Source organism: Carya illinoinensis, chromosome 1 (genome assembly GCF_018687715.1).
Source record: "Carya illinoinensis cultivar Pawnee chromosome 1, C.illinoinensisPawnee_v1, whole genome shotgun sequence".
Lineage (NCBI taxonomy): Eukaryota > Viridiplantae > Streptophyta > Magnoliopsida > Fagales > Juglandaceae > Carya > Carya illinoinensis.
In genome coordinates this window covers 38,110,579-38,135,256 of record NC_056752.1, presented here as the reverse complement: position 1 = coordinate 38,135,256, position 24,678 = coordinate 38,110,579, and the positions used below count along the sequence as shown (strand labels likewise).

Below are 24,678 nucleotides of genomic sequence, written 5' to 3'. Positions count from 1 at the left end.
GACATTAATTTCACTTTTCTCCTGAAGTTCATGAGTATAAAAGAATTTAGGTGAAATATATTTGGTTCTATCACCTTTGATATATCCTCCTCTAATTTGAGTAATACAAGCAGCATTATTTTCGTATAAAATTGTTGAATTATCATTAATCACTGGAAGACCACACTTTTCTTGAATATATTGAATCACTAATCTTAGCCAAATGCATTCTCGACTTGCCTCATGAATTGCAATGATCTCTGAGTGATTTGAAGAGATAGCAGATAGTATTTGCTTGACAGATCTCCATGATATAGCAGAATTTTTATAAGTAAATACATATCCAGTTTAAGATCTACCTCTGTGTGGATCTGAAAGGTAACCTGCATCCGCATATTCAACTAATTTTAGACTTGAACCATGTTGATAAAATAATCTCATATCAATCGTACTTTGGAGGTATCGAAGGATATGTTTAATATAATTCCAATGTCTTCGAGTTGATGCAGAAATACATCTTGCAAGTAAATTAACTGAAAATGCAATATCAGGCCGAGTGCAATTTACAAGATATATTAGGGCTCTAATTGCACTGAGATAAGGTGTTTCAGGACCAAAAATTTCTCCATCGTCTTCACAAGAACGAAATGGATCTTTCTGCACATCAAGTGATCGAACAACCATTCGAGTACTCAGAGGATAAGTTTTGTCCATGTAAAAGTGTTTCAAGACTTTCTCTGTATAATGTGACTGATGAATGAGAATTCCATTTTGCAAATGCTCGAGCTGCAGGCCTTGGCAAAATTTCGTTTTGCCAAGATCCTTCATTTCAAATTCATTCTTTAAATATGTAGCGGCTCTTCTGATCTCTTCAGGAGTTCCAATAAGATTTAGATCATCAACATAAACCGCAATAATAACAAATCTGGAGTCTAATTTCTTAATAAAAGCACATGGGTATATTGGATTATTCTCAAATCCTTCTTTCAATAGATATTCGCTAAAGTGTTTATACCACATGCGTCTGGATTGCTTTAACCCATATAAAGATTTTTGAAGTTTAATAGAATATATATTTCTAGATGTACTCATATTAGAAGTTTTAAACATTTTATATCTTTTAGGGATTTTCATATATATGTCATGATCTAATGATCCATATAAATATGCAGTGACCACATCCATGAACTGCATATCCAATCCTTTTGTAACAACCAAATTAATCAAAAATCTAAATGTGATTGCATCCATAACAGGAAAATATGTTTCCTTATAATTAATCCCCAATTTCTGCAAGAAACCTTGTGCAACAAGTCGTGCTTTATATCGCACAATTTCATTACTCTCATTACGCTTACGTATAAATACCCATTTATATTCAACAGGTGTTACACCCTTTGGTGTTTGTACAATTGGTCCAAAGACTTCTCGCTTTGCTAGCGAGTTTAATTCAGCTTCAATAGCTGATTTCCATTTTGGCCAGTCATTTCTATGTCGACATTTTTCGACAGTTCTTGACTCAATTTTTTCATTATTTCTGGTAATGTCCAGTGCCATTTTATATGAAAATATGTTGTCGACAACAGTTTTATTTCTATTCAAAATTTCTCCATTACTCATGAAATATATCGAGATCTCATTATTTTCAATTACCTGTACCTCTTCAAGGGAAGACATTTCATTAAATACCTCTTCATGAGGTTCTTTTTCAGGAGATTTAGTTTCTTCAGGAGCATCAATTACTCTTATGGTCTGTGTTGTGGGTATGGACTCTTCAAGAGTACCAAATTCATTTTGTATTTTTCTCTTCCGAGAAATTTTATCCTTAGGACCAATAGACCGTCCACGCTTCAGGTGTATCTTAAACTCACCTATTACTGCTTTGGCAACTTGTCTTTAGGGACTGCAATCATTGCTGGAATATTAACAATAGGAATATATGATTTTACCACACTTTTAATGTCAGTAAATACATCCAGTAATTTATTTGCAACACTTTATAAATGAATAATCTTTTGAACCTCTAGTTTACATTTATTTGTAAGAGGATCATATTGAGGAAATGCTTTATTTTCCCAAGTAATTTCCTGTCGTGCTTTAGGCACTTACTTCTCATTACCCAATATTGAAAAAATTGATTCGTCAAAATGATAATCCTCAAAACGTGCCTTAAACATATCCCCTGTAAGAAACTCAATGTATCTAAGAATAGATAGAGAATCAAACCCAATATATATCCTAAATCTACGTTAAGAGCTCATTTTTGTACGTTGTGGAGATACAATTAGAACATATACCGTACATCTAAAAATACGAAAATGGAAAATATTTTATTGTTGACCAAATGCAAGCTGTAATGGAGAATATTTGTGATATGCTGATGGTCTAACTCGAATCAATGATATTGCATGAAGTATAACATGTCCCCAGGTAGAAATAGGAAGTTTTGATTTCATGAGTAAAAGTCTAGCGATTAACTGAAGTCTTTTAATTAATGATTCAGCTAAACCATTTTGAGTGTGTGTGGGGGCAACTGGATGTTCAACATCTATTCCTATCGATATGAAATAGTTATCAAAAGATTGAGATGTAAATTCATTTGCATTATCCAATCGAATAGTTTTAATTGGATAGTTAGGGAATTGTACTCGTAGTTTAATTATTTGGACAAGAAGTTTAGCAAATGCAATATTTCTAATGGAAAGTAAACAAAGATGTGACTATCGACTTAATGCATCAATTAAAACCATAAAATATCTGAACGGTTCACTTGATGATTGAATAGGTCTACATATATCCCCATGAATCCTTTGTAAAAATAATGAAGATTCAAAAACAACCTTTGAGATAGATGGTTTGATAATTAATTTACCTTGAGAACATGCAGAGCATGTATATTCATTAGGTAAGATAATCTTTTGATTATTTAGGGGATGCCCATATGAATTATCAATTATTCGTCTCATCATTATTGATCCCGGATGTCCAAGGTGATCATGCCAAGTCATAAATATTTTGGGGTCAATGCACTTCTGGTGCATTACCACATGTGATTCAATTGTTCTCATTTTTGTATAATACAATCTAGATGAGAGAGTAGGCAGTTTTTTTATACGAGCTTCTGGCTCGAACTTATTTTAGTAAGGAGAAGATGCTCTTTATTGTCTTTCGTTGGTAGTTTCAATATGACAACCATTATGACGTATATCCTTAAAACTCAGTAAATTTCTTCTGGATCATGAACAAAATAGAGTATCATCAATACAAAATTTGGTGCCATTAGGTAATACAATATAAGCTCTTTCGGAGCCTTCAATTAGATTCAATAAACCAGATATGATATGAACGTAGGCTTTACTCAATGTTAGATTTTGAAAATATTTTTTATCTTTAAAAATTGTGTGAGTTGTAGTACTATCAGCCAGACATACATATCTATTATTTATCTCAGAGATAGAAAGTTCATCAGTAAGACTCATAATTCTACAAAATATATAAAACTTTCATTACTACAAAACATTGCAAAATATAAAAAAAAAATTATAATAAGATAAAGAAAATATATTAATTAAAAATGAACACTTCCATCACCAATCAAATGATCAACTCTACCACTAGAATCCTCAAATAAATCAGAAACATCAAAACTTGTAATATCTTCTCCATCTATAGCATCTGATGGTTCAGCAAAATTTATTTCAAGCTTTTTTGTTTTTTCTTTTATAGAAGTTTGGTATAAGTCAACCAAGTGCTTAGCTGTACGATAGGTACGAGACTAATGCCCAGTCATACCACATCTATGGCATCCATCTTCATCTTTTTTTAAAAATTTATTTTGGGGACCTTTACCCTTCTCTGAGTTGAACCACTTCTGGTGGTACAGTGTATATCTATTATTATCCTTTTTAGTGTGGTCGCTTCTAGATCCTCCACTTCTATAGTTTTTCCTACCACGTCCATGTCTTCGGTTTCTTTGAAAAGATGCACCATTCGCTTCTGGGAATGGTGTAAATCTAGTACCATTCATTTCAGAGAATGATATAGAACCAGTAGGACGTGACTGATGATTTCTTAACAAAAACTCATTATTTTGCTCAGCCAATAGAAGATAAGATATAAGTTCATAATATTTTTTGAACTTTTGCTTTCGATATTGCTGCTGCAGGAGCACATTCGATGTATGAAAAGTAGTATATGTCTTCTCTAACGAGTCATCATCAGTGACTTTTTTACCATATAATTTTAATAGTGAGCTAATTTGAAAGAGTGCAGATAGGGGTGTCAAATCGTGTTAACGGGTCGTGTTCGTATCGTGTCAAAACATGTATATTATACTATATAACTCAATCCCAACCCGACCCGTTAAGCTTATCGTGTCAAAATCTTAAATCCTAACACGACCCATTAATATAGCGGGTCGTGTCGTGTCAACCCGTTATGACCCATTAATGAATATTACGAAATAGGTTAACACAATATAATACGACCAGTTTAAAACTATTTATGTAAATAGGTTAAATAAGTTTGAAATTAACCAGTTTGACCTAATTAAATTTAGCATAATTTTATATAAATTTAAAAATCACAATATTTATAAAAATTATAAAAATAAATACAAGTCCAAAATTACAATCCAAATAATAAAAATATCGATATTGAAATTTTAACAATTTTACTTTTAAGTATAAGGTTATAATTGTAATTTTAACTTTCTTAGCGTGTCATAACGGGTTATAACGTGTCATAACGGATTGACCCATTATCAACCCGTTAAGCAATCGTGTCTTAACGGGTCAACCCGTTTTGACCCAAATCCGTTAAAACTAAACCTTAGCCCGTTATTATCGTGTCGTGTTCGTATTGTGTTAACGGGTCGTGTAATATATTGCCACCCCTAATACTCACTAACACTCTTGAAGTCTTACAACCTCAGGTGTATCCAATCATGACGAGCTTTTGGGAGGATTACAGTTTTCTGGTGCTCATATCTCTCTCTTAAATCATTCCACAAAATAAGTGGATCTTTCACCGTGAAATAATCAGTTTTTAATTCTTCATGAAGATGGTGTCGAAAGAAAATTATTGCCTTAGCGCGATCCTGCCGAGACCCTTGATTTCCTTTTTTTAATTGTATCTCTCAGGTTCATCGCATGCAGATGGATCTCAGCATCAAGGATCCAAAATAAATAATTTTTTCCAAAAATGTCAAGAGCAACGAATTTCAATTTTGTAAGATTTGACATTTTCTACATATATAAATCAAGAACATAAGTATGTTTATATTATAAATAAGAAATACATTCACAAAATCAAGAGAATAAACATAGACTTTTCATCAAGTAATAATAAGTAATGTAACATTTTATATTCATTTTGGAAACTATAAAAATATATTGAAAACTTACTTGAAGTAGAGGACTACTAGCTTCAAAATCGTCAGAACCTTCGTGCTAATAACGTGTTATGAAACTAAAAGAGAAATGATATTGCAAGAGAGAGAGGATATTGCAAGAGAAAGAGTTGCTATTCAAATAAAAAACTTGATGATATACAAGTGAATGATACCCATATATATAAGAGTACAAAGGAGTAGGTATAACTTAAGTCTTAATTGATGGCTAAAGATAGGTCTTAATTGATGGCTCAATAGTCTTAATTAATGGCTATGTATGGTCATACAATAAGTTTATAACAATATATATATCATAGTATTGTCGACATTTTTTTGACAAGAAGAAGTATTAAATCCAAATGAAGTGTACTATAATATCCCCAACATTTTGTTTTATTTTGTCTGATAACAAGAAAAAAAAGAAAGTTGATAAAAGTTGGTGGGCAGTCTCTTTCAAAAAACTGTACACTAATTTCTCAAAGCTTGTAGCGGCATTTCATCACTTTACAGTCCAAATATCTAACCGACATTTATCAAATAGTTGTCTCGCATTTCTAAAAAATGTGCATGACTGGAACACTTCATCAGCGACCACCTCCCCATGAAACCCAAATTCCATCTTGATCTAAGAGAGCTTAGTGTAGGCTTTGAGTACAAATGGGTATGCAGTAAACATAACCCAAAGAAAATCATACACACATACCGCATACGCGTATGAAAATCACAATAACAAATCGAGAGAGAGAGAGAGGGAGAGAGAGAGATTAATACCTATAGATTATCCTAAAAATTAGGTGGAGACTTGAGAATGATGCGGGAGAGCTTCTGAGCAACAAAGCAAGGGCGAGGGAGAGAATCACATAGCTGCGAGCTGCGTATTTTTGTGTGAAAATGGGTATCGGGTATTACCCGATAAGAAATGAAAACAATTACGGTATAACCCGTTTCTGATTCTACATACAAATGGGTTGAGATTTCTGGTCGGGTCTAAAAAGGACGAATCAGGTGTACAGTTTATTTGTGCGGCCCTACTTTTATAATCATTTAAATCACACAAAAATCTGTCCCTCCCATGAATCTCATTAACCAATCTCTCATATTACAGATACAGAAGAAACTACCGATGGAAAAGCAAAAAACATGGTGCTCTAACTAGGCCTGTGCATATGATCCGGCAAACCGAGTGACCCAAATCAAATCGACCCGGTAGATGACGTGTTATAAATCATCAGTTCACCGATCTGATAAAAAGACGGGTTAGATTTTATTGTTCAACCGACTGACAACCTTCAATTTTCTCAAACTAGAGCCTCCAAGACTCCAAGTATGTGAAGCTCAACCAATCCTGGGATGCGATTTCCTTTACATAAGACTCAATCGAATCAAGAAATGTGTTTGCTCAAAAACCAGTCAAAACCAAAATGGGTGAAGAAAAACCAAACCAAACCAAAGCTCACCTGAACTATCCGCCGGAATGTCCCGTCTCCAACTTGCCTTGAAATCTTGTTGTCGTTGATATTATTGTCCCATTCAATCAAAGTCTTTGCAGCGAAATGGCAGTCAATTCAGGACAAGATCAAGGAGCTCAACTCGGGTTTAATCGCCACGGAGAATTAGTGTCTTGTGGTGCACGACAAACTGGGGGGAGGGGACGTGTCAGGGTGGGTTCAGATATACAGATCTTGAGTCGTGGTCCCGCGCAGTGGAAGAGGACGGAGCACTCCAGTAGCTCCCCCATATCGGCGTAGAGTGACTCGTCCTCCTCCCTCATCGGGAAAAACATCGCCACTTCGGCGTCGCCTAAACTCCTCTATGCAAAAATGGGGCTCTCGAGCACTGTTGAAGACGTCGTCTCCATGTCGCTGAACCAACTGAACTCGTCGCTCGCCATCAACGACGACTCGTCCCCTAGATCAGCAAACTTCTCCGACTCGGGCTTAGCGCTTGCGACGGTTTTGGGCTTTACGGGTTTGTTCGTTGAGTGGTGGTTTCTAGAAGCCAACCACGGATGGTTGTGCTTGCAGGAGTAGGTGACCACTAGCATCGTCCACGTGGCTCCTCTCTACCTGTTTTCTTGCCGGACATCCTTTGGAGTTAATAAGTTTTTGTTTCTGACAGATGGAAAATGCCATTGTTTTTAAAGTCGGGTTCGACCTGGTTTGATTTTGTTCGGGTCGAGTCCATCTGGGTTAACTCCTAAAATGAGGTCTTGCGGTTCGGTTCGGGTCGGGTACAAAACCGCCTTTACCAGGCCGGGTTGTAAGCCTAGCTCTGACTTCATCCACTTGGATTCTCAAATCCTAAGCCGTGAAGATGCTGTGGCTCACAAAGTTTAACAATCCCGTCAACTTCGAGAAGTGCAGTATATGTGGATCAGGTTCGTATAGAGTGCAGGTTCACATAATAATTAGGGCGAGTTTTGGATAGTAAGTTGACATGAGATGAGATGAAAGTTAAAATTTGAATAAAATATTATTAAAATATTATTTTTTAATATTATTATTATTTTGATATTTGAAAAAGTTGAATTATTTATTATATTTTATGTATAAATTTAAAAAAATTGTAATGATTAGAAAGAGATGAGATGCGTTGAAAACAACTCTGATTCCAAATTGGGATTAGGAGTCTCAGAGAAAACTTGATTAATAACATCAAAACAACTCTTTCATCACATAAAGCTAGCATACAGGAAAACCTAATTCACTTATTTGCCACCTTTGCCGAGGGCATGCATATGGTTTAAACATAAGTGAAAATTGCAGCAGCAGAGCTTTTAAGCTTGTAAATGAGATCTGGCAATACGGCCATTAGCGCCCTTTGGATAGAAACCACCAGGTACATGCTCGTCACCTCCCCCATATACAATCCTCAGGATCTCCTCCGGAGTTCTATCATATGCAACTGAGTCTCTGTCTCCAGAAAGCACGTTCCCAATACTCTTTCCTTCCGCACCCTTTCGTGGTGCAACCACAAGGCCTTCATCTTTCAACCCTGCGTGTCCCAGCTTATTCCTTAGCTCTGAGAAGCGATTTGTAAACTCTGCCACCGTTATTCCATAGGGAGCCACCTTCATCGTTGCCCGCTCGTATAGCAATGCTCGAATGACTGCATCTTGGCCAGATTCCACGCCCAAAAGGCCTGCAACAAGCTGACAAAAACAGGAGAAGGTTAATCGTTCTCTATTCAATTTCAAGGCATTACAGGATATGATTGGGGCTTACCCTTTTGGAAGTAGCACCTTGGAGTTTCGGATTTGCTCCGACATAGCCAGTAAGTCCAACATAAGGAATCAGGTAGGATGCAAGGAGGTAGTTGATGGCGCTGGCGTAAGGATCAAAAGGTGGGATTAACTGTCGTCCAAATGCGCTATTCACCACTTTTGCAAATGATGCTGCACTCAAGTCCAATAATGGCCTCGGGAATCCATGAACCTTATTTTGAATTGCCCTACGAGCAAGAATTTTGTATATAAAATGGGTAAAATTCATTGTCCTCAAAGAGGTTCTCAAATTCATCATTTCTTATCATCGGGTAGGCTTTTAGCAAAATTGATTATTTATGATATTAGAGAAGATAGTCAGAGTTCAAAATCAGAGTCTGATGTCACATATCGAGAGTCTTAGAAAAATGTTTAAGTCTAATAATAATGTGTCATCCTCAGCAATTAAACGCCAAGAATAAATATCTGAAAGAAAAGAAATGATTCAAGAGACAACCTCAAGTGTCCAACTTCTTGCAAAGCAAATTGCTTGATAACATCCTGGGTAAAAGTGTCCAGCTTTGCCCGTCTAGCACCAATAGGTGGCGGACCTCCCTTGGTTAGATTTGGAGCAACTTTATCTAAGCCATAACCCAAAGAGCCATACAAGAAGAATTCAGCTTCTAGGAACTCTAAATTTAAAGGAAATTCCAGAAGGTCCACGTCGGATTCCGGGACAGAAGAGTCACAATCTGCTAAGAGCTCAGAAGAATATGATTTGGGAAGGAGGAGAAGGATTAGGAGAGCTGTGATGGTGGGGGTGTTAGTAGCAGTGGAGGCAGATGTTGCCATGGTTCTTCGCTAGTGATGTATATATCTCACATCGGCGTTAATGTGTGTAATTTATATCTAAGCTCAGAGTGATACGACTGTGTAAGGTGATGCCAGATGGCAACAGGAAAAGTCTCCCTCAAAACTTCGAATGGCCAAGCGGAACTTGATCTTCACAGTTGTTGATTCAGGAGGAGTATTAGGAGGGAAGGTTTGCGTTACTTAATGGTCATTGTCTTTGCATGGTTTATGGTTAGGTGGCTGTTGATTGTAAGTCGAGTTCTGTTTTATTTGAGTTATGGTACAATATTGATACAAATCTGCGTTTTGTCCTAAACAAACTGTGAGAGAGAAGTGGCCCTCATTTAGGAAATACGTACAATCATAGACCATATAAAAGCACGTATGCATGTATATGTATGTATGTATGTATGCATGCATGTACGTACGTATAATGCATATAAAGTTAGACCCTTAACTTTTCTGGAGTTAGTTCTGAATTCGAGTTTCACCAAGAAAAGAAATACGGCAAAATTTTTGAGTCATGAATTTGACGCAAGAAATACATTGATGAAACAAATAAGGATGGCAATTGATTTGGCATGTACGTGTTTTTCCGTTTCATGAAACGTTCAAATAGGGATATGTTCATGACACAAGCAAGAATCCTGTAGGATTAGCTTTCAACCAATTAGGGGAAAAAAGAGAGTAAAATTTTCAGATTCCAATAAGATTTGGCTTCATTTCTTGTGCATGGAGTCTATCCTCTTTAAAACGGATACATGATGTCACAGGCTTAGTTCTCATAAAATTTGGCTTACAATTCATCACTGCAGGACCCACTTTAATGGTATGTTAGATGTGTAAAATACATGCATGTAAGTAGATTTTTTTCGTGGTTGATGCACAATTGCACACTCTTTGTGAAACCATGAAATGATCAGTTTCTTGGCACATTTCCGTTATTTTCTCCTGCTGGAACATTACTTAAAAGTTATTGACAAATATACAAATGAATTATAGAAGTAAGGAGAAGGTAGCAGGCCTTGGAAGTATGCAAGCAAGCATGAAGTCTGTTTTCTCACGGCCATGTGAAGTTCGTGAAATCATTTTGTTTGGTTTTTAACTTGCAAGTAGGTTTGACATAATTAATAATTTGGTATGCACGAAAAATATTCTCTTTCTTGATTTTTACCAATCAGAAAAACAGGGTAAAAAACTGCATTAGCAATCACTGACGCTTTGATTCTAAATCTGAATCGACCCCCGTCATTTTTTCCCTGTAGGGAAGAAGCAGCAAATAACACGTTCGGTGCCATTAGATTCTCAAATCCCATGTCACGAACATGCTATGTTCGTGAGGATTATGTCTTGAACCCAGATCAAACAAAAAAGGTAGTCAGTCCTATATTAATGTCAACTACTACTAAACGTACTTGTGTTTGATCGGACGGTAAACAAGTGCAGGTCAATTTTCTATGACAACCTTGAAATTCTGTCTCTGTCAAGCACAAAGCAGTCCAGTATTCCAAAGTTCATGCAGTCAGATTCCACGTCTTGAAACTTGATGTAACTTCATGCGGGAATGACATAAATAAAGGCAACTAGGACCTCCAAAACCCTACCATCAACTCGGGTGTATTCAATAGATTGCACGATTTCATATCTTTATTGAAATACAATTAAAGACAGTCAAATTTATACATGAAGTACAATGCACATCAACCTAATATGAGATTCTCACAAACCAAAAAACATAGTATAAGTTTAGAACAAAACATTACCTACCTACTTTCTCAGATCTCAGATTCTTTCTTCCCTTATTTCTTGCAATAGCCGATATATTATTCTTATGTTCTCTGTCACCAGCTTCATTCTTGACAGCAATAATCCCATCCTCAGTTTCATCATCATAATCTTCCATCTCAGCCTCACCTTCCCCATCCCAATCCTCTTTGCCATCTTCATAGTCATAGGCATCATCATAATCAATATCTTCTTCCTCTTCATCATAATCATCTGTACCTGCACGCAGGGTGTGGAACTCGGGGGGTGGAGGGCAATCCTCTGTAATTGCCTCATCCCTCTTTATCACAAGATGCCGAATGACCCTTTCATCTTTGTCTAGCATGCTCTTGAAATCATTAATCCATTTTGCTTCTAACTCGAAGTTCATTAAGATGTAGTGGGCATTCTTGGCTTTCTGTATCTTGTATGCTAATCTTCTCATACCCCAATCACTCAGTCTCCATATCTTGCCTTTCTTCTCCCTTAAAAAATCTGCATCAAACATTCCTTGTACATAAGAAAATCATCCAGCTTTGAAATCAAACTTACAAGGAAAAATTAACTCTACTTGAAATCACTGCATCAAATCCCAGAGAGTTCCTAAATGACCTTTTACTGCCTATATTGGGTGTTTTGTTTGAAGAGTGATCAGTGGGATCCCATTTTCTTCGTCTGCACAGACTCAGCTGTGGTTTTTTTTTTCCTTTTGTTAGTTCTTCATGCCATGAAGACCAGCCAAACCCTATTCATTGATAGAACAAATATTTTTTTTTTTTTTATACAAATTTGATACCAACATTGAACAAGCACATGCAGAGATGATCCTGCAAGGAAGCAATTCTTTTTCTTTTTTTCATAAGTAAAACAGATTTTTATTAATATGAAAAACTATGCATAGTCCAAGTACACTGCCAGGAAGCAGTTGATAGCTGCTTCTGTAATTCACACGGTGAAGATTGAAAGAGAGATTTTTATTTTAGTAAACCAAAACTTATTTTTTATAGGTAAAATAAGAATTTTAGTAAACTAATAAAAATTTTAGTAAACAAAAACTTCAACTGAGATTTTGAATTTTCAGAGATAACACTTTTTACGAACTGCAAACATTCATCAATGACCATAAAAGTAATTCTTGCGTAGAGATTTCCATTCCCAACTTTTCCTAAGCAATATCTACATACCATTAGTTGTGAAGAAAGGAGAAACAAAACAGCAATTGAAAATGGTGCTCTGGTATCAAAACTCCAAGCAGTATCTATAAATCAAGCTAAATTCAGCACCCTGAAAGATTCAACAGAGTTAACAGCACCACTATGAAACCATCCAGGCTTCAAAATATTTTAGCAGCCATCTGAACTCCCTCATTGGCCAGTTTTTATAGAAAGCAGTAAGGCAGAACCAAGAAGCATATGAGGTGAAACTCATATGAACTAATAATAAAATCAATTTCATGGAAAAATTGATCATCTATGACTTTAGCAGTAATATAGACAGCAAAAGAAAAAAGATGGAAGGGCGAAGATCACCTTGAACTTTCTCATTAACATTTCCAACCTCTTCTGCATGCTTTTCATGAATTAAATAAACCACTTCATAGTGGCGCACTGTAGAAACAAGGGAAAGAATAAGTTTGGATTCATCATTACAACTTTTCCAAATTCCCACACAAAATTATAATAAATAATTCAACTTTTTCAAATCTCAATTCAACCTTTTCAAATCCCAAAACAATAATAACAATATTTTCTTCAACTCATCTAAAACCATCTCATCTCATCTTTGAATCCAAACCACATTTTAAGAAGTATAAGTAGATATTCTCTCTAAAGTTAACCCATGAAGGTCCCTGATAGATGAAAGTAAATCAGAGACTGTCAAGTACCTTTTTCAATGAACTTTTCCATTTCTCTAAATCATAAAAATGCATGATTTCTCAATCAATCCAAATTAGAATACACCAAACTGCATCCCACAAATTACACATATCGAAAGCAACACAACTCCCCCTTATTTACTTGAATGCTAAAAATAGATCGAACACACACACACGCACACACATGTTCTTTCACCTGCAATCTCTGTAACCAAAGGAAAATTATACTACTAGTAAGTAGAACCGACCAACCAAGTTGAAAGCCAACTTACTTTGTTCCACAACTGTTTCACTTTCTAGCTGAAGCATCAGAGTTTCATAGAGTTTTTCTGGAAATCAACAAAAAATGAATAATTTACACTTCTGCATAATACAAAAAGTCTTTATTTTGGGGGAAAAAAAAAATAAGAGGAAGAAGTAATTACCTTCTTCTTCATCAGCAAACTCAGGCAGAAGTTTACCATCCTGAACTTTCTTCTGAAAATTTTAGGAAAAAAAAATCCCACCACAAAACCAACCAGAAGTTCAATTAAATAAAAAGACAAGACACATTCTTCAAAGAAATAGATGCAGCCTAAGCAAATCCAACTCTTTTTCAATAATTGAGATAATTCTATTAGAGAGATCACACATAAAAAGTAATTTTGCTAGAAAGATAAGAAGCTTGAGTACACAAGAGAAAATAAGAGAATCCAAAGAATTAGAAACAAAATCTTACAATATTTAAAAATTCGAGACAATAATAAAAAACCACCTCCAATAAAAGTAGCTTGCTTTGCTCGAATAGAAGACTTATCAACACCATTAAAAAAATATGGCCCTCCCTTCCCTCTCTTCTCTCTCTCCAAATAATCCACATTAAACAACAAGGGATGCATTCAAAATGGAGCAATTATACGGTAAAATGCCGCCATACAGCCCATGGTCTATATAGTTTATTAGAACAATTGATGATGCCAATAGCACTGCATCAGACCACATAATATGGAGGCATATTTTACCCAACTTTTTATGCCATACTGCTAACCCTGACAACTAAATTACACATCTATCTCTTATTTGGCGTCACCTATCACAAGGGTCCATGATTCCTTGCAAAGGTGTACGAGGGAACTGATGATCAAGGGATTCAACACTACTTTTACAAGTAAGCACCAATAAACTATGGTAACATTAGTTTTTAATGAGGTTGTCAGCAGTGCAATGTAACTCAGAGTCTCAGACCAGTCTATATAAATACACAACCTATCAATTCATGGTTTTTGAATTTGCCTATTACATGTTCAGCAGTTATGAATTCATCCAAAGCATAAAGCAATAGAAAAATGCAAAAACTACCATTTTTTTTTTTCCTTTTCTTAGTTTTATCTCAAAATAAAAACATTCCATTTAGTTCCAAGACATTCTTTTATATGCTTAATAATAGAACCCAACAGCTACGGGGAAAAAGGGAACTCAAATACGCATAACAAAGACAAAGGCGATGCTTTGTCCTCCTAATATTTTGGCAAGTAAAAAAAAAAAAAAACATAAAAAGAGAAAAAGCGGAGATATCCTTAACGTTATCCAACCGATAAACATGAAAACTAGGAACGGGGGTGTTTGCGCGCAAAGCAAACCTCTTTAAGGAGCACAGCTTCAGGGAAAGGCCCAGTGGCCTCGTCTGGCTTTGGCACAAAGCTGTGACCGTCTGCCTTCTTGTTCTTGCTGTTCTTTGCCCCCACTATCACCGAGTCCCTAAATCCAAAAGAGAGCTTGTGCGTAGTAAATGGGGCCGAAAGAGATAAGGAAGAGTACCCATTTGCAGATTTCATATATAGGTTTGGATCCTTTAGAAAAGAACCAGTGGTGATAGCCATTTTAGGAGCATTTAGTGTGAAATAAACTGAGGACAACGAGTTTAGGAGTGCCTGCATTGCAGCTCCTGGAGAGCAAAAGATAATAGCAAATTGTTGTGAAGTGTTTGAAAGAACTTCCAAGCAGTAAAAATGGGTGGAGTTAGTAATTTCAAGCAAGTTTGGAGGGTGTTTTTGACATTTTGTGTTCGGAGTACGCATTAAGTGAAGTCGAGCGGTTTTAAGTACCACTCAATGCAAAGTGGATTTCGAAACGGAAATAGATTAAAAATATATTTATTTTTCAATTTAAATGTGTATCATTTTTAATTATATTCATGAATATTAGACACTAACTGATAAATATATGAAATAATTAAAAATTTATCATTTTAATTGGAAATCACTTATAGGATTCATGTGCCTCTCATGTCATTCTCTTTTATTTGGATCTAAAACATAAGAGAAAACTTTAGGACCAATCGGACTGTAAATGAGATAAAAACAGCCGGCCAATAAAAACCTAACACGTAAGCCTTCCACAGAGACCTCCGTAGACCTGCATTACATGTGAAAATTATTTGGGGCATTTGAAATCAGAAACACGAAACGGAGCAGGAGCTTTATGTGGCTGATGAGTTGGTTTACGCTCTCGGTATCGGTCGGATCACTTGGCGGAGTGGTGGGAGGGGTTGTGGTGGAGATGGTGATGGCGGAGGAGACGGAGAAGCTGTCTTCGGACCGGCATATGCTTTCACGGCGGAATGCAGCAGTGGCGAGGCGCTTGCCGGTCTGGAGGAGAGCCATGGCGTCCTCCATCAGCCTTAAATGGCAACAAGCTTGCCCCAGAACCAAGTACCCGCATCAATGGCGTAGAGAGAGGAACTGAGTTAACGTGAACGAGTTTGCACTTGGGGAAACGACCGACTAAATCGCAACGAGATTTTAAAAATTGCAAAACTTCCTCTGATAAATTTGTCTTTTCTTCTACTTTAAATAGAAGAGTTGATTTTCTTTATGCCAAACGAGGCTGGTAAATCAAAGTGAATATTAATGGGTGACGAACGACGAGTTTCATGATGGCAGACGGTTTCTCCCACTCGTCTTCTACACTTTCGAGGTCATGCTGAGCTGCAGATGGTGCTGAGAAGCATCGGTCCGTCGGCGTTGTGCTGCGAGGCGTCCGTCGGCGTCGTGCTGAGATGGGGCGTCCGGGAGAAGGGCTATGCAAGAAGGGAGGGCGTCCGGGAGAAGGGCTATGTGAGATGGGGCGTCCGGGAGAAGGAAGAAACAGACGGATTACATGTGATGCATTGATGATTCCCTGTGGTTGACCCCATTTGTCTACAGACTGCTTTTTCCTACGTGGCACTACATGAATGGAGGGCTGTTTTTATCTCATTTACAGCCCGACCGGCGTGAAGCGTTTCTGAAAACATAATTAATTTATCTGAAAAATATCTGTTTTTTTTAACAAGAATATTTTATCATCTACTCTAAAATTAATAACCAATCCTTTATCTGAAAAAAGGGTCATTAGACATTTGATTTTACTTTCATGTAAATAAATGAACAAATAATTCAAACAAGAAATATAGTTTTAAAAGGATTATAGGAGAGATTTGTATCCATGCTTTCCTTCTGTATCTCTCAAATAAGTATTATGTAGGTTGAGCAGAGCAAGATTCCCATCATCCAAGAGAAATGAGATCCTCCTTGGATTCACCGGTAACCTCTAAAGAAACCCAAAACAAATAACTTGCCGACCATAAAGAGGACAAAAGATAAACAATAAAACTAAGAAAATCGACAATGAAGGAAGAGAAAACAGAACACTCTACAATTTTTGCATTACGGAGGCTCAAGAGAGTGAGTACTCATGCTGGCTTGCATTAATGGGGTTGAAATTTCCTCAATTAGGCCTTCATTTTCTTTATATATATATATATATAAAGGACTATAGGTTACTCTATAAGCCAATAAACCTTCTGTGACAGGCTCGCAAATGATTACAAAGGTTGTGCTGCGAAAGTTTTGGTGATCACCATTGCTTCTTTCCTTTTTTCTTTCTCTTGTTGGCACTGCCACTATTGCTGCTACCGCTCTTGGAGCCGCTTCCAGTCCGGCCAGTCGGACTCTCATTGGAGGTACTGCCACTGAAATTGTCAAACATGCCTGCTTGCACAGCATTCTGTAACCACTCAAAGAATTCTTCCTCTGTCAAGCTCTCTTCCATATTAGATGCCGGCACTTGACCACCCCTTTGTCCTGAACTTGTTCCCTTTCCGCTGTTATGCTTGGAGGTTACACTAGTGTTGACATGAAAACTCGGCTTGTGGGTGTTGACTGGACATCGCATTCCCTGCAACAAGAGATAAGCATTATTATGCCTTCTACTTCCATGTGGAGGTGTAATGGTGGTGCAAGGGTCAGCATGTGGGGCGGTTCTGAGTGAGCATCTCCCGAAGTACCCATTATACATAATCACCTAGATTCTTCCACCAAGACACATTAAATGTTTATTCCATGGTAGCACGTTTTAGATATAGATTAGAATTTTTTTTCTCATCTGAAAATGGATGAAGCCGGCATTTAGACACCAAAATAACACTTGTATCATCCAACTGTCTTTGATGCAGAATTACAAAACGTAGCTGGTATTCAAATCCAGAATTATTTTTTTATTGGCACCGGGTGTCCAAGAACAGTGTACCAACTCACAACTAACCCCGGGGGTGCACAGGCCCTTGCCAAGGAGTTTTCCGCAAGTGCACCTCGGGTAATTCATAAGTTTTTGTGGTCTTAAAACTTAAAATACATGAGCGTCATTTTAAATAATGTTTGGAAGCCTAGAACAAATTGGATTTAGAAGTTCCATTTTGGATGGCCTGCTACCTTGCAGCATCCAGTTGTGCAATAACATATTTCTATTTTCTTCACCATATAGACTTAGCCATGGTACATTCACATGAGGAAATGCACATAGGTTCAGAGAAATCAATTAAGCTATTGAAAATATACCTGACAAATATACCATTCGGTGGCATCATATATCCTGCTATCAGCACAAACATATGCAACAGGAGCATCTACCTGCTTACATAACGTTAAGATAAAAAGAAGAATCATAATCCAATTCAATAGTATACTCCATGAATGACATGGTCACTTTTATATTTATACTATGGCTCAAGATTATAATCATGTTTTCTTCCTTTTTCTTTTTCTTTTTTGTTGTGGGGGGGGGGGGGGGGGGGGGGGAGAGGGGGTGACTTACAATGAACGGGTTACTGGCTAAAATGGATTGCTGGTACATACCTTCTGCAGCAGTCCCAAAAAGAAGGGCTGCATAGACTGCTCAACCCATCCATCACCATCTTTTGCTTGATGAAATTCATTGCAATCCTTCAAAAAGAAAATTCCCAGAGTAAGGTCATAACCAACAGCGACAAAGGGACAAAACTCCTTCCTTCTAGGGAAAAGAAGCCCCTTGTTTATAAAAAGCTAGGCCATGTCGTGCAAGGTGGGTGGTACACTTGGTGACAGCTTACACAAATGCATTCCAATTGAAGACCGTGCATAGAGATAAAGGGAAAGGAAATACCTGGCACCATCTTGCTTGAGATTTTGATCTCTTGGTGTGCAACCAGACATGATTGTTGCCACACTTCTTGCAGGCTATTTGCCTTGAATCTCTAGAAGGATCAACACCAGCCTCCGAGCGTGCATATCCAGAGGTAAAGAAACCATGCCCTCCCTTCTGGGAATCAATTGCATCAAAAGCTTAAGTGAGACAAAAGAACTCAGATAAAACTAGAACAAGAGACCACTAAATGCTCCAAAGTAGGTGCAATGCTGTTAAAAGCTTTGATATAAGAAAACACGCCTTACTTATCCAAGAAGATATAACAAAGAAAGCCTCGATTACTTTAGAATGTAGAGCCCAATGAAAGTCACACAATTTAGTACTCCAAGTAATCTGATAAAAGACAATCTCAATGCAAAATCCAAAGAAATTCAACTAGACACATGCCGAATGAAGAACAAAAGGGCATGGCTAACAAGTTCGACATTAGTTAATTTGCTGCATCAGATCACCTTCCCTTTTGGAAACCCATGTTCATGGCAATGCAACAAACAAGTCTAAGACTCTGAAATTTCCAGACAGAAATGGCCAATCAACTCCTATGAAATGAGGGAAGGATATCAGATGTCTGGAATTCCCATTCCAAAGGTTTGGTTCACATAATTAGGTCAAATGTATTGATCTAAACAATAAAGAAATACCATCACTTCCTCTTTTTCCCAACAAATGCGTCGGTCAAGTCAGTTTGAACAATTAAAATTGTTAAAACAGCCTTTCATTCCATTCATAGTTAGATGGACATGCTTATCTTATGTATCTGATTTATTATTAGAGCAGGAGAACTGAAATTCACCACCGCCTTGTGCTCAAGATTTCCACATTTTGTAGGCAATTCTATGAACCTTTCATTGATTCCCACATCCAGTCCCATGAAAAAAGCATTACAAAAATGAATATGAAGCAGAAAGGGTATAAGGTATCCGGGAACATGTGTATACATACCCTTTGGGAAGTATTTTGGAACCTACTGAATAAGTTCAGCAACTCCTCCCTTCTTAATTCATCATCATATGCTTTTCGCTTCAGAGTATCTAGTAGAACCTAGAAAAAAAATCATAAATACAACAATATATTCAGACAGGAATGGAAAAAGGAGCATAAAAAATTTGGGACAATTGAAACCAAAAGATTTACCTCATATGCATTTTGAAGTTTCTTAAAAGCTTCTGCGGCCTTTTCATTCCCCATGTTCTTATCAGGATGGACCAACATTGCCTGGAGCCAATTAAAAAACTGAGTCAATAAAAGAATACTCTCCTTATCTTCTTTACATTTAATGAGAAAATGTTAAGAAACAGCACAAAAATAAACCAATCTCTTTAAAGTTGCAAGATACATTTTTGAATATCAGCATACAAGACTGATAATGCAAATGAAACTTCCAAGGGAATAACATGAAAAATAAGTATAGCCAATTATAACAAACAGAGTATGCCAGTTACCTTTTTCCTATATTCCCGTTTGAGTAGAGAGACATCTATGTCCTCATACCGGGACAAGCTCAACACAGAGTAGTGATCAGTGCAGTTTAACAAGCGAACCACTTCTTCTTCAGAAGTTATCTCAGAATCAGCCCCACTGGTTGACGGAATTCCTGGACTCCGATCAGCTGATAACCCCGGGTCAATTTCAGAGGTCGAAGCATGTTCCGTTTCACTATTAAAGAACCCCGGTTGACCTTGCATTCCAGCTGCTTGTTCTGAGAACCTATTGGGTCTTCTATGCTTATTCATATTATTCTTCAGGAAGTATATCAGAACATCACTCGAAATAAAAGAAAAATTCAAACCGATAAGCAAACCAAGCCATCCAACGTATGCCCAAGCACAATATACAGAGTACGTCGTGGTGATTAGTAGTGCAACACGTTCGTGGCTCAACATGAATGCCAACCCTGAGCTTTAAACAATGTCAAACCCCAGAGAACTAACAAATATACAGATAAACAAGAACGGTAAGGTAAGATAATCACCTCCAAAGAAGATGACAAGCGCTGTTGTCCAAAAGCTTCCATAAAACCACAAGAAAACAGTTCCAGTAATGGCAACAGTCAACATTGCTAGAGTGAACCCGACAAAAACACCAATAAGTGCAGCTAAGGTCTGATGGATCATGACACATAATGAGAACAGAAGAATATGAAAAGTACAATAGCGAAGGTAAGGAGATGAAAATTCAAAATACAACCAGAAAATCACTTGATGCAAATTCCTCAGAAGTGAGAACTGCGAGAGAGCATTTTACAAGATATAAAGCAGGTAACCATGGCAACCATTTTGAAAAAGTGCGTAGAAATGAGTACTTACATCACTTTCTCACCGTTTTGTTATAGCAGCATGTGAAACATGTCAGAAATCACATTTACATCATGCTTTTTTTTTTTATAAGTGACATTTACATCATGCTATCACCTAAAGTTTTTTTTTGTTGGCACCGGGTGTCCAAGAACAGTCCCAACTAATCCCGGGGGTGCACAAGCCCTAAATAGGAGTTTCCTGCAAGTGCACCTTGGGTAACAAAGGGAAAATCCCCCAGTCTGATGGCTCCTAGAGATTGTTTGCACTTAAGGGGATTTGAACCTTAGACTTGAGGGGAGCACCCCCAAGCCCAAGGCCTTTTCCACTTGAGCCAACCCCTAGGGGTTAATCACCTAAAGTGTCAAGACTAGAACCCAACCAAACTCTTAAGCCTTATGGTTTGGTTTCATGATTAAATCCTCAATTTTAGATGTCATGAATGTACAAATTTTATTGATTGGCACCAAGTGTCAGGGAACAGCATCCTGACTAATCTTGGGGATACACAGGCCCTCGGCAAGGAGTTTCCCACAAGTGTACCTTGGGTAATTCAAGGTGAAAATCATCCAGTCCAATGGCTCATAGAGATTGTTTGCACCCAAGGGGATTTGAACCTCAGATCTAGGGAGAGCATACGCCCAAACCCATGGTTTTTACCACTTGAACTAACCCCTAGGGGTTGTCATGAATGTACAAAATGAAATCCAAAGTGCAAAACCTGGATATTTTGCTTTATGTTTTGCTAGAGTTCATGATCCCAAGACCCTAGCCTGGATTTTGAAAAGCAATTCACGTTTGAGGTTGGTCAAAACAAATATGAGTTACATGTGGCATCTACAAAGTTCATCTCCTAATAACCAAACAAGAATAGACATGTGCCAATAGGCATAAAAAGCCTGCATAACCATGGACTGCAACTCCAGTATCACCTCAATATACAAAACTACCATCCTACTTAACAACTCACTAGTGATCAAACCATATCGGTAGTTTCTTTAAAGCCTCTAGCCAAAATAAAAAACCTATTTCCTACGATCTCATGCTCATAACACCCATCTCACTGATAAACTAAAAAATCATTTAAAATCAAAAGTCCAAGATAAACACGTCACTTACAAGAAAAAAATTCAGTGCATAAAGCCTATGCTTCAGCATCCTATCTAAAAGATGATAAACCTGTTTAATTTACATGAGGCATTAAATCTTTCAAATAGGACAAAGAAAACAGGTCTATCATCTTTCAGGTAGGACAAAAAAACCATCATCCAGACTCCAAAATACAACCACAACACAAAAGAGAGGTGCAGTACTTATTTCAGGAATCTCCACTATTGCACATATAAACAGTAAGTACACTGAAAAACGATGAGGAAATTGACATACAAAGGAATATCACTAATTCAATATGGAAAATCAGGATTCTCAAGAGTCGGTAATCCTTCTTTTTTCTTTTTCTTTTTTTACGCTGATCTCAAAATCATAAAAATAACAAACAGAATAAATTGCAAAGATGGGAGGAAAAAAAAGGACTGAAATATAGAAGTATCTTATCTTCAATTAGTTTATGAGCTGAACCCAATCATTAATGAAGCACAAAGTTTTTTGCTGGCTCAAACATAAACAGGACTTACCAAGACAATAAGAAACTTGAGCATCCCAACCATAGCAATTACTGAGAAAACGCTGAACCATATAACTGAGAAGAAGGCTGTTGTCCCCATGCGTAAGAAGGAGTCAATGCCTCTAAGAAAACATTCCAACCAAACCATTGATATAAGAAGCATTATGCTCCCAAAATGCATAAGCCATTTCAAAACAATGGGATACACTTGCTCAATCTTCGTTCTGGTATAGTCACAAGCATTCAACATTTTGGTTTTGAGAGTCATAAACAACGGTCTATGCCTGTCTAGCCATTCACTAGCTGCCTTGAAGACTAACACCACGAATGCCCTCAAGCACCTAAGCACTAAAATATCTGAAGACTTAACATTTTCTATCATTTTTCTAATATTCAGACCATTAGGCAAGAATGCCAGGCTACTTATTGTATGTTTTCGACCTTGGTTAGTATGTAATATCTCGTTTTGTTCTTCAGCTGAAGCTCCAATATTTCCAATGCAATCTGCTAAATCACTCCCAGAAGACATTGGTTGCTCTGGACCTTGCATTGCATCCATTCCTTGCCTCTCTTCCCTCAACATATTCTCTGATTTTTGTGCACTCTTGCTTTCATCTCCTGGATAATTGGTTTCACTCACACTCTCAGCAAAATTGCTTGATTGGCTACCATTTGGGAGTTCTTCTCCAGGAAACACCTTCGCCTCTTGTGGTTTTCCCCGCCCTCTCATATTTTTCGGATTAAACCCTGAAGCTGAACCTCTTCTTTTGTGGTCTAGTGTCGGGCGGTCCACCCCATTCTTTTGTTGATTACCTTTTCGAGCCATGACGTAATAAGTCTTGTGATATTGTTTCAAAGGGGTTCAGGTTAAGTATTTTCTGATCAACACCAATGGAGCCATAGGCTAGCTAGGGAGAGAAGTATAACCTGTCAACAAACGGGCAGTTTACCAAATTTACTAAATAGACACTGTGATACAAGAATTACGAGCATATATGCATAATAAATCATAACAAAGGATTATCTGCATATCTAGCACTGAAAGTATGAAAACTCGTGATATGAGGGTCAGCCTTTAGTTTGTTAATACTCACCCATGGTGGAAGGCAGACCCCTCCATCCATGGGCAAAGTTCTATAATGTCTATATGAAGGTGATACTAAGCAAAGAAAAGAAATCAACATCGAATGCTAACAGAATCCTGATGAAACAAGGAGAAGCCACATGGATAATTAAGCATTACCCAAAACTGATCATTTCACGCCAGAAAATTTGAAAATTCATGTCAAACGAAAAAATTAACTTCTTACTAACTCCTTTCTCCACGAAATCTAACTTGAGCTTCACAGTCCTTTCCACATCAAATTTTAGAAATAAAAATTCACAATATTCTTATCCTGAACAACAAGAAATCTTGAAAGAATGTAAATTAAAAAGAAAAATGAAATCCATTTGAGAACCAAACAACAAATTTCTTTCAAGAAAACAGAAACAATAAAAGAACCCACTTCCAAATAATGAATAAAAATGTTGCAGTAGTGAAAAAAATGATATATAACATGGAAAGTAACGTGAGAAAATACATATATAAAGAAGTTGAACGATACCTAGATGAAAAAATCTTGCAATTATTCAAAGGAAAAAGAAAGGAAGCGAATAAAGACATACCCGAGCCGCCGCCAAGTTCAGGTGCGTTCCAAAGTGAAAATAGGCCCTAAAAAACAGTCTTTTCTGGGCTTTTCTTGATAATCTGTGTATTGATACTGTTTATTACACTACACAATCTTTGTTCTAATTGGGCACGTTGGCTGAACAGAGAAAAACCAGACTGTGCATATGTATATAGTTGTCAGAAATCTGGGACTTTCACAGTCTCATGGCTCTGAGCCAAGGAGTTCCTCTCTTGACTCATCCGTGATGTTTGAAAGCGGGTCTGTTTGGCTGACTGCCTGTCCATATTCTGGTCACGGATTGGGAGCAGCTTGCCTTGGGGCTGAGGGAAGTAACCTGAGATATCACATTGGACACCTTACCATGTATGGTAGGAAGCAGTTTACAAATTTTATCTTATTTAATCATACGTTGGAATATCACACATTTTCGTTGACTTCCATTTAAATAATTAATATAATAAATCATTTAAAATGTATCACATCAATAAACTTGACTAAAAATAATCAAATGTCAAATAAAGAATAATACCGTTCTTGTTTT

General features: G+C 37.1%; 3 protein-coding genes across 4 annotated transcripts; all 3 read right to left on the bottom strand.

Moving 5' to 3' along the window:
* Positions 1–7,963: 7,963 nt before the first annotated feature.
* LOC122317628 (desiccation-related protein PCC13-62-like) lies at positions 7,964–9,584 on the bottom strand. Its single transcript, XM_043134728.1, has 3 exons — positions 9,091–9,584; positions 8,596–8,821; positions 7,964–8,522 (listed from the first exon to the last, which is right to left on the bottom strand). Exons 1-3 carry the CDS (start codon positions 9,423–9,425, stop codon positions 8,148–8,150), a joined length of 936 nt encoding a protein of 311 aa, XP_042990662.1. The 5' UTR covers positions 9,426–9,584; the 3' UTR covers positions 7,964–8,147.
* A 1,459-nt stretch (positions 9,585–11,043) lies between these two features.
* Positions 11,044–15,045, bottom strand: LOC122317612. Its single transcript, XM_043134727.1, has 5 exons — positions 14,685–15,045; positions 13,491–13,542; positions 13,338–13,394; positions 12,719–12,796; positions 11,044–11,684 (listed from the first exon to the last, which is right to left on the bottom strand). Exons 1-5 carry the CDS (start codon positions 14,979–14,981, stop codon positions 11,185–11,187), a joined length of 984 nt encoding a protein of 327 aa, XP_042990661.1. The 5' UTR covers positions 14,982–15,045; the 3' UTR covers positions 11,044–11,184.
* Positions 15,046–16,495: 1,450 nt separating this feature from the next.
* LOC122317586 lies at positions 16,496–24,473 on the bottom strand. Of its 2 annotated transcripts, none has more exons than XM_043134726.1 (10): positions 24,133–24,473; positions 22,475–23,391; positions 20,519–20,648; positions 19,989–20,440; positions 19,681–19,761; positions 19,489–19,587; positions 18,505–18,657; positions 18,219–18,305; positions 17,922–17,993; positions 16,496–17,262 (listed from the first exon to the last, which is right to left on the bottom strand). In XM_043134726.1, the coding sequence occupies exons 2-10, from the start codon at positions 23,288–23,290 to the stop codon at positions 16,942–16,944; spliced, it is 2,211 nt and encodes a 736-aa protein (XP_042990660.1). In that variant the 5' UTR covers positions 23,291–23,391; positions 24,133–24,473; the 3' UTR covers positions 16,496–16,941. The 2 variants fall into 2 exon arrangements, with proteins under 2 accessions (XP_042990660.1, XP_042990659.1); XM_043134725.1 differs by having other exon boundaries at positions 18,505–18,660; positions 24,133–24,472.
* Between the last annotated feature and the right edge of the window lie 205 nt (positions 24,474–24,678).

Excerpts from the sequence above, each read along its gene's own strand:
- LOC122317628 (XM_043134728.1), bottom strand. The coding sequence starts at position 9,425 with ATGGCAACATCTGCCTCCACTGCTACTAACACCCCCACCATCACAGCT. Across the intron at positions 8,822-9,090 it reads CAAGAAGTTGGACACTTGAG|GGCAATTCAAAATAAGGTTC; the intron begins GTTGTCTCTTGA and ends TCTTGCTCGTAG. Across the intron at positions 8,523-8,595 it reads AAGGTGCTACTTCCAAAAGG|CTTGTTGCAGGCCTTTTGGG; the intron begins GTAAGCCCCAAT and ends TGTTTTTGTCAG.
- LOC122317612 (XM_043134727.1), bottom strand. The coding sequence starts at position 14,981 with ATGCAGGCACTCCTAAACTCGTTGTCCTCAGTTTATTTCACACTAAAT. Across the intron at positions 13,395-13,490 it reads GTTTGCTGATGAAGAAGAAG|AAAAACTCTATGAAACTCTG; the intron begins GTAATTACTTCT and ends GTTGATTTCCAG. Across the intron at positions 12,797-13,337 it reads TGAAACAGTTGTGGAACAAA|TGCGCCACTATGAAGTGGTT; the intron begins GTAAGTTGGCTT and ends TTGTTTCTACAG.
- LOC122317586 (XM_043134725.1), bottom strand. The coding sequence starts at position 23,290 with ATGGCTCGAAAAGGTAATCAACAAAAGAATGGGGTGGACCGCCCGACA. Across the intron at positions 19,588-19,680 it reads AACTTCAAAATGCATATGAG|GTTCTACTAGATACTCTGAA; the intron begins GTAAATCTTTTG and ends TTTTTTTTCTAG. Across the intron at positions 17,263-17,921 it reads CCGAATGGTATATTTGTCAG|GGAATGCGATGTCCAGTCAA; the intron begins GTATATTTTCAA and ends CTCTTGTTGCAG.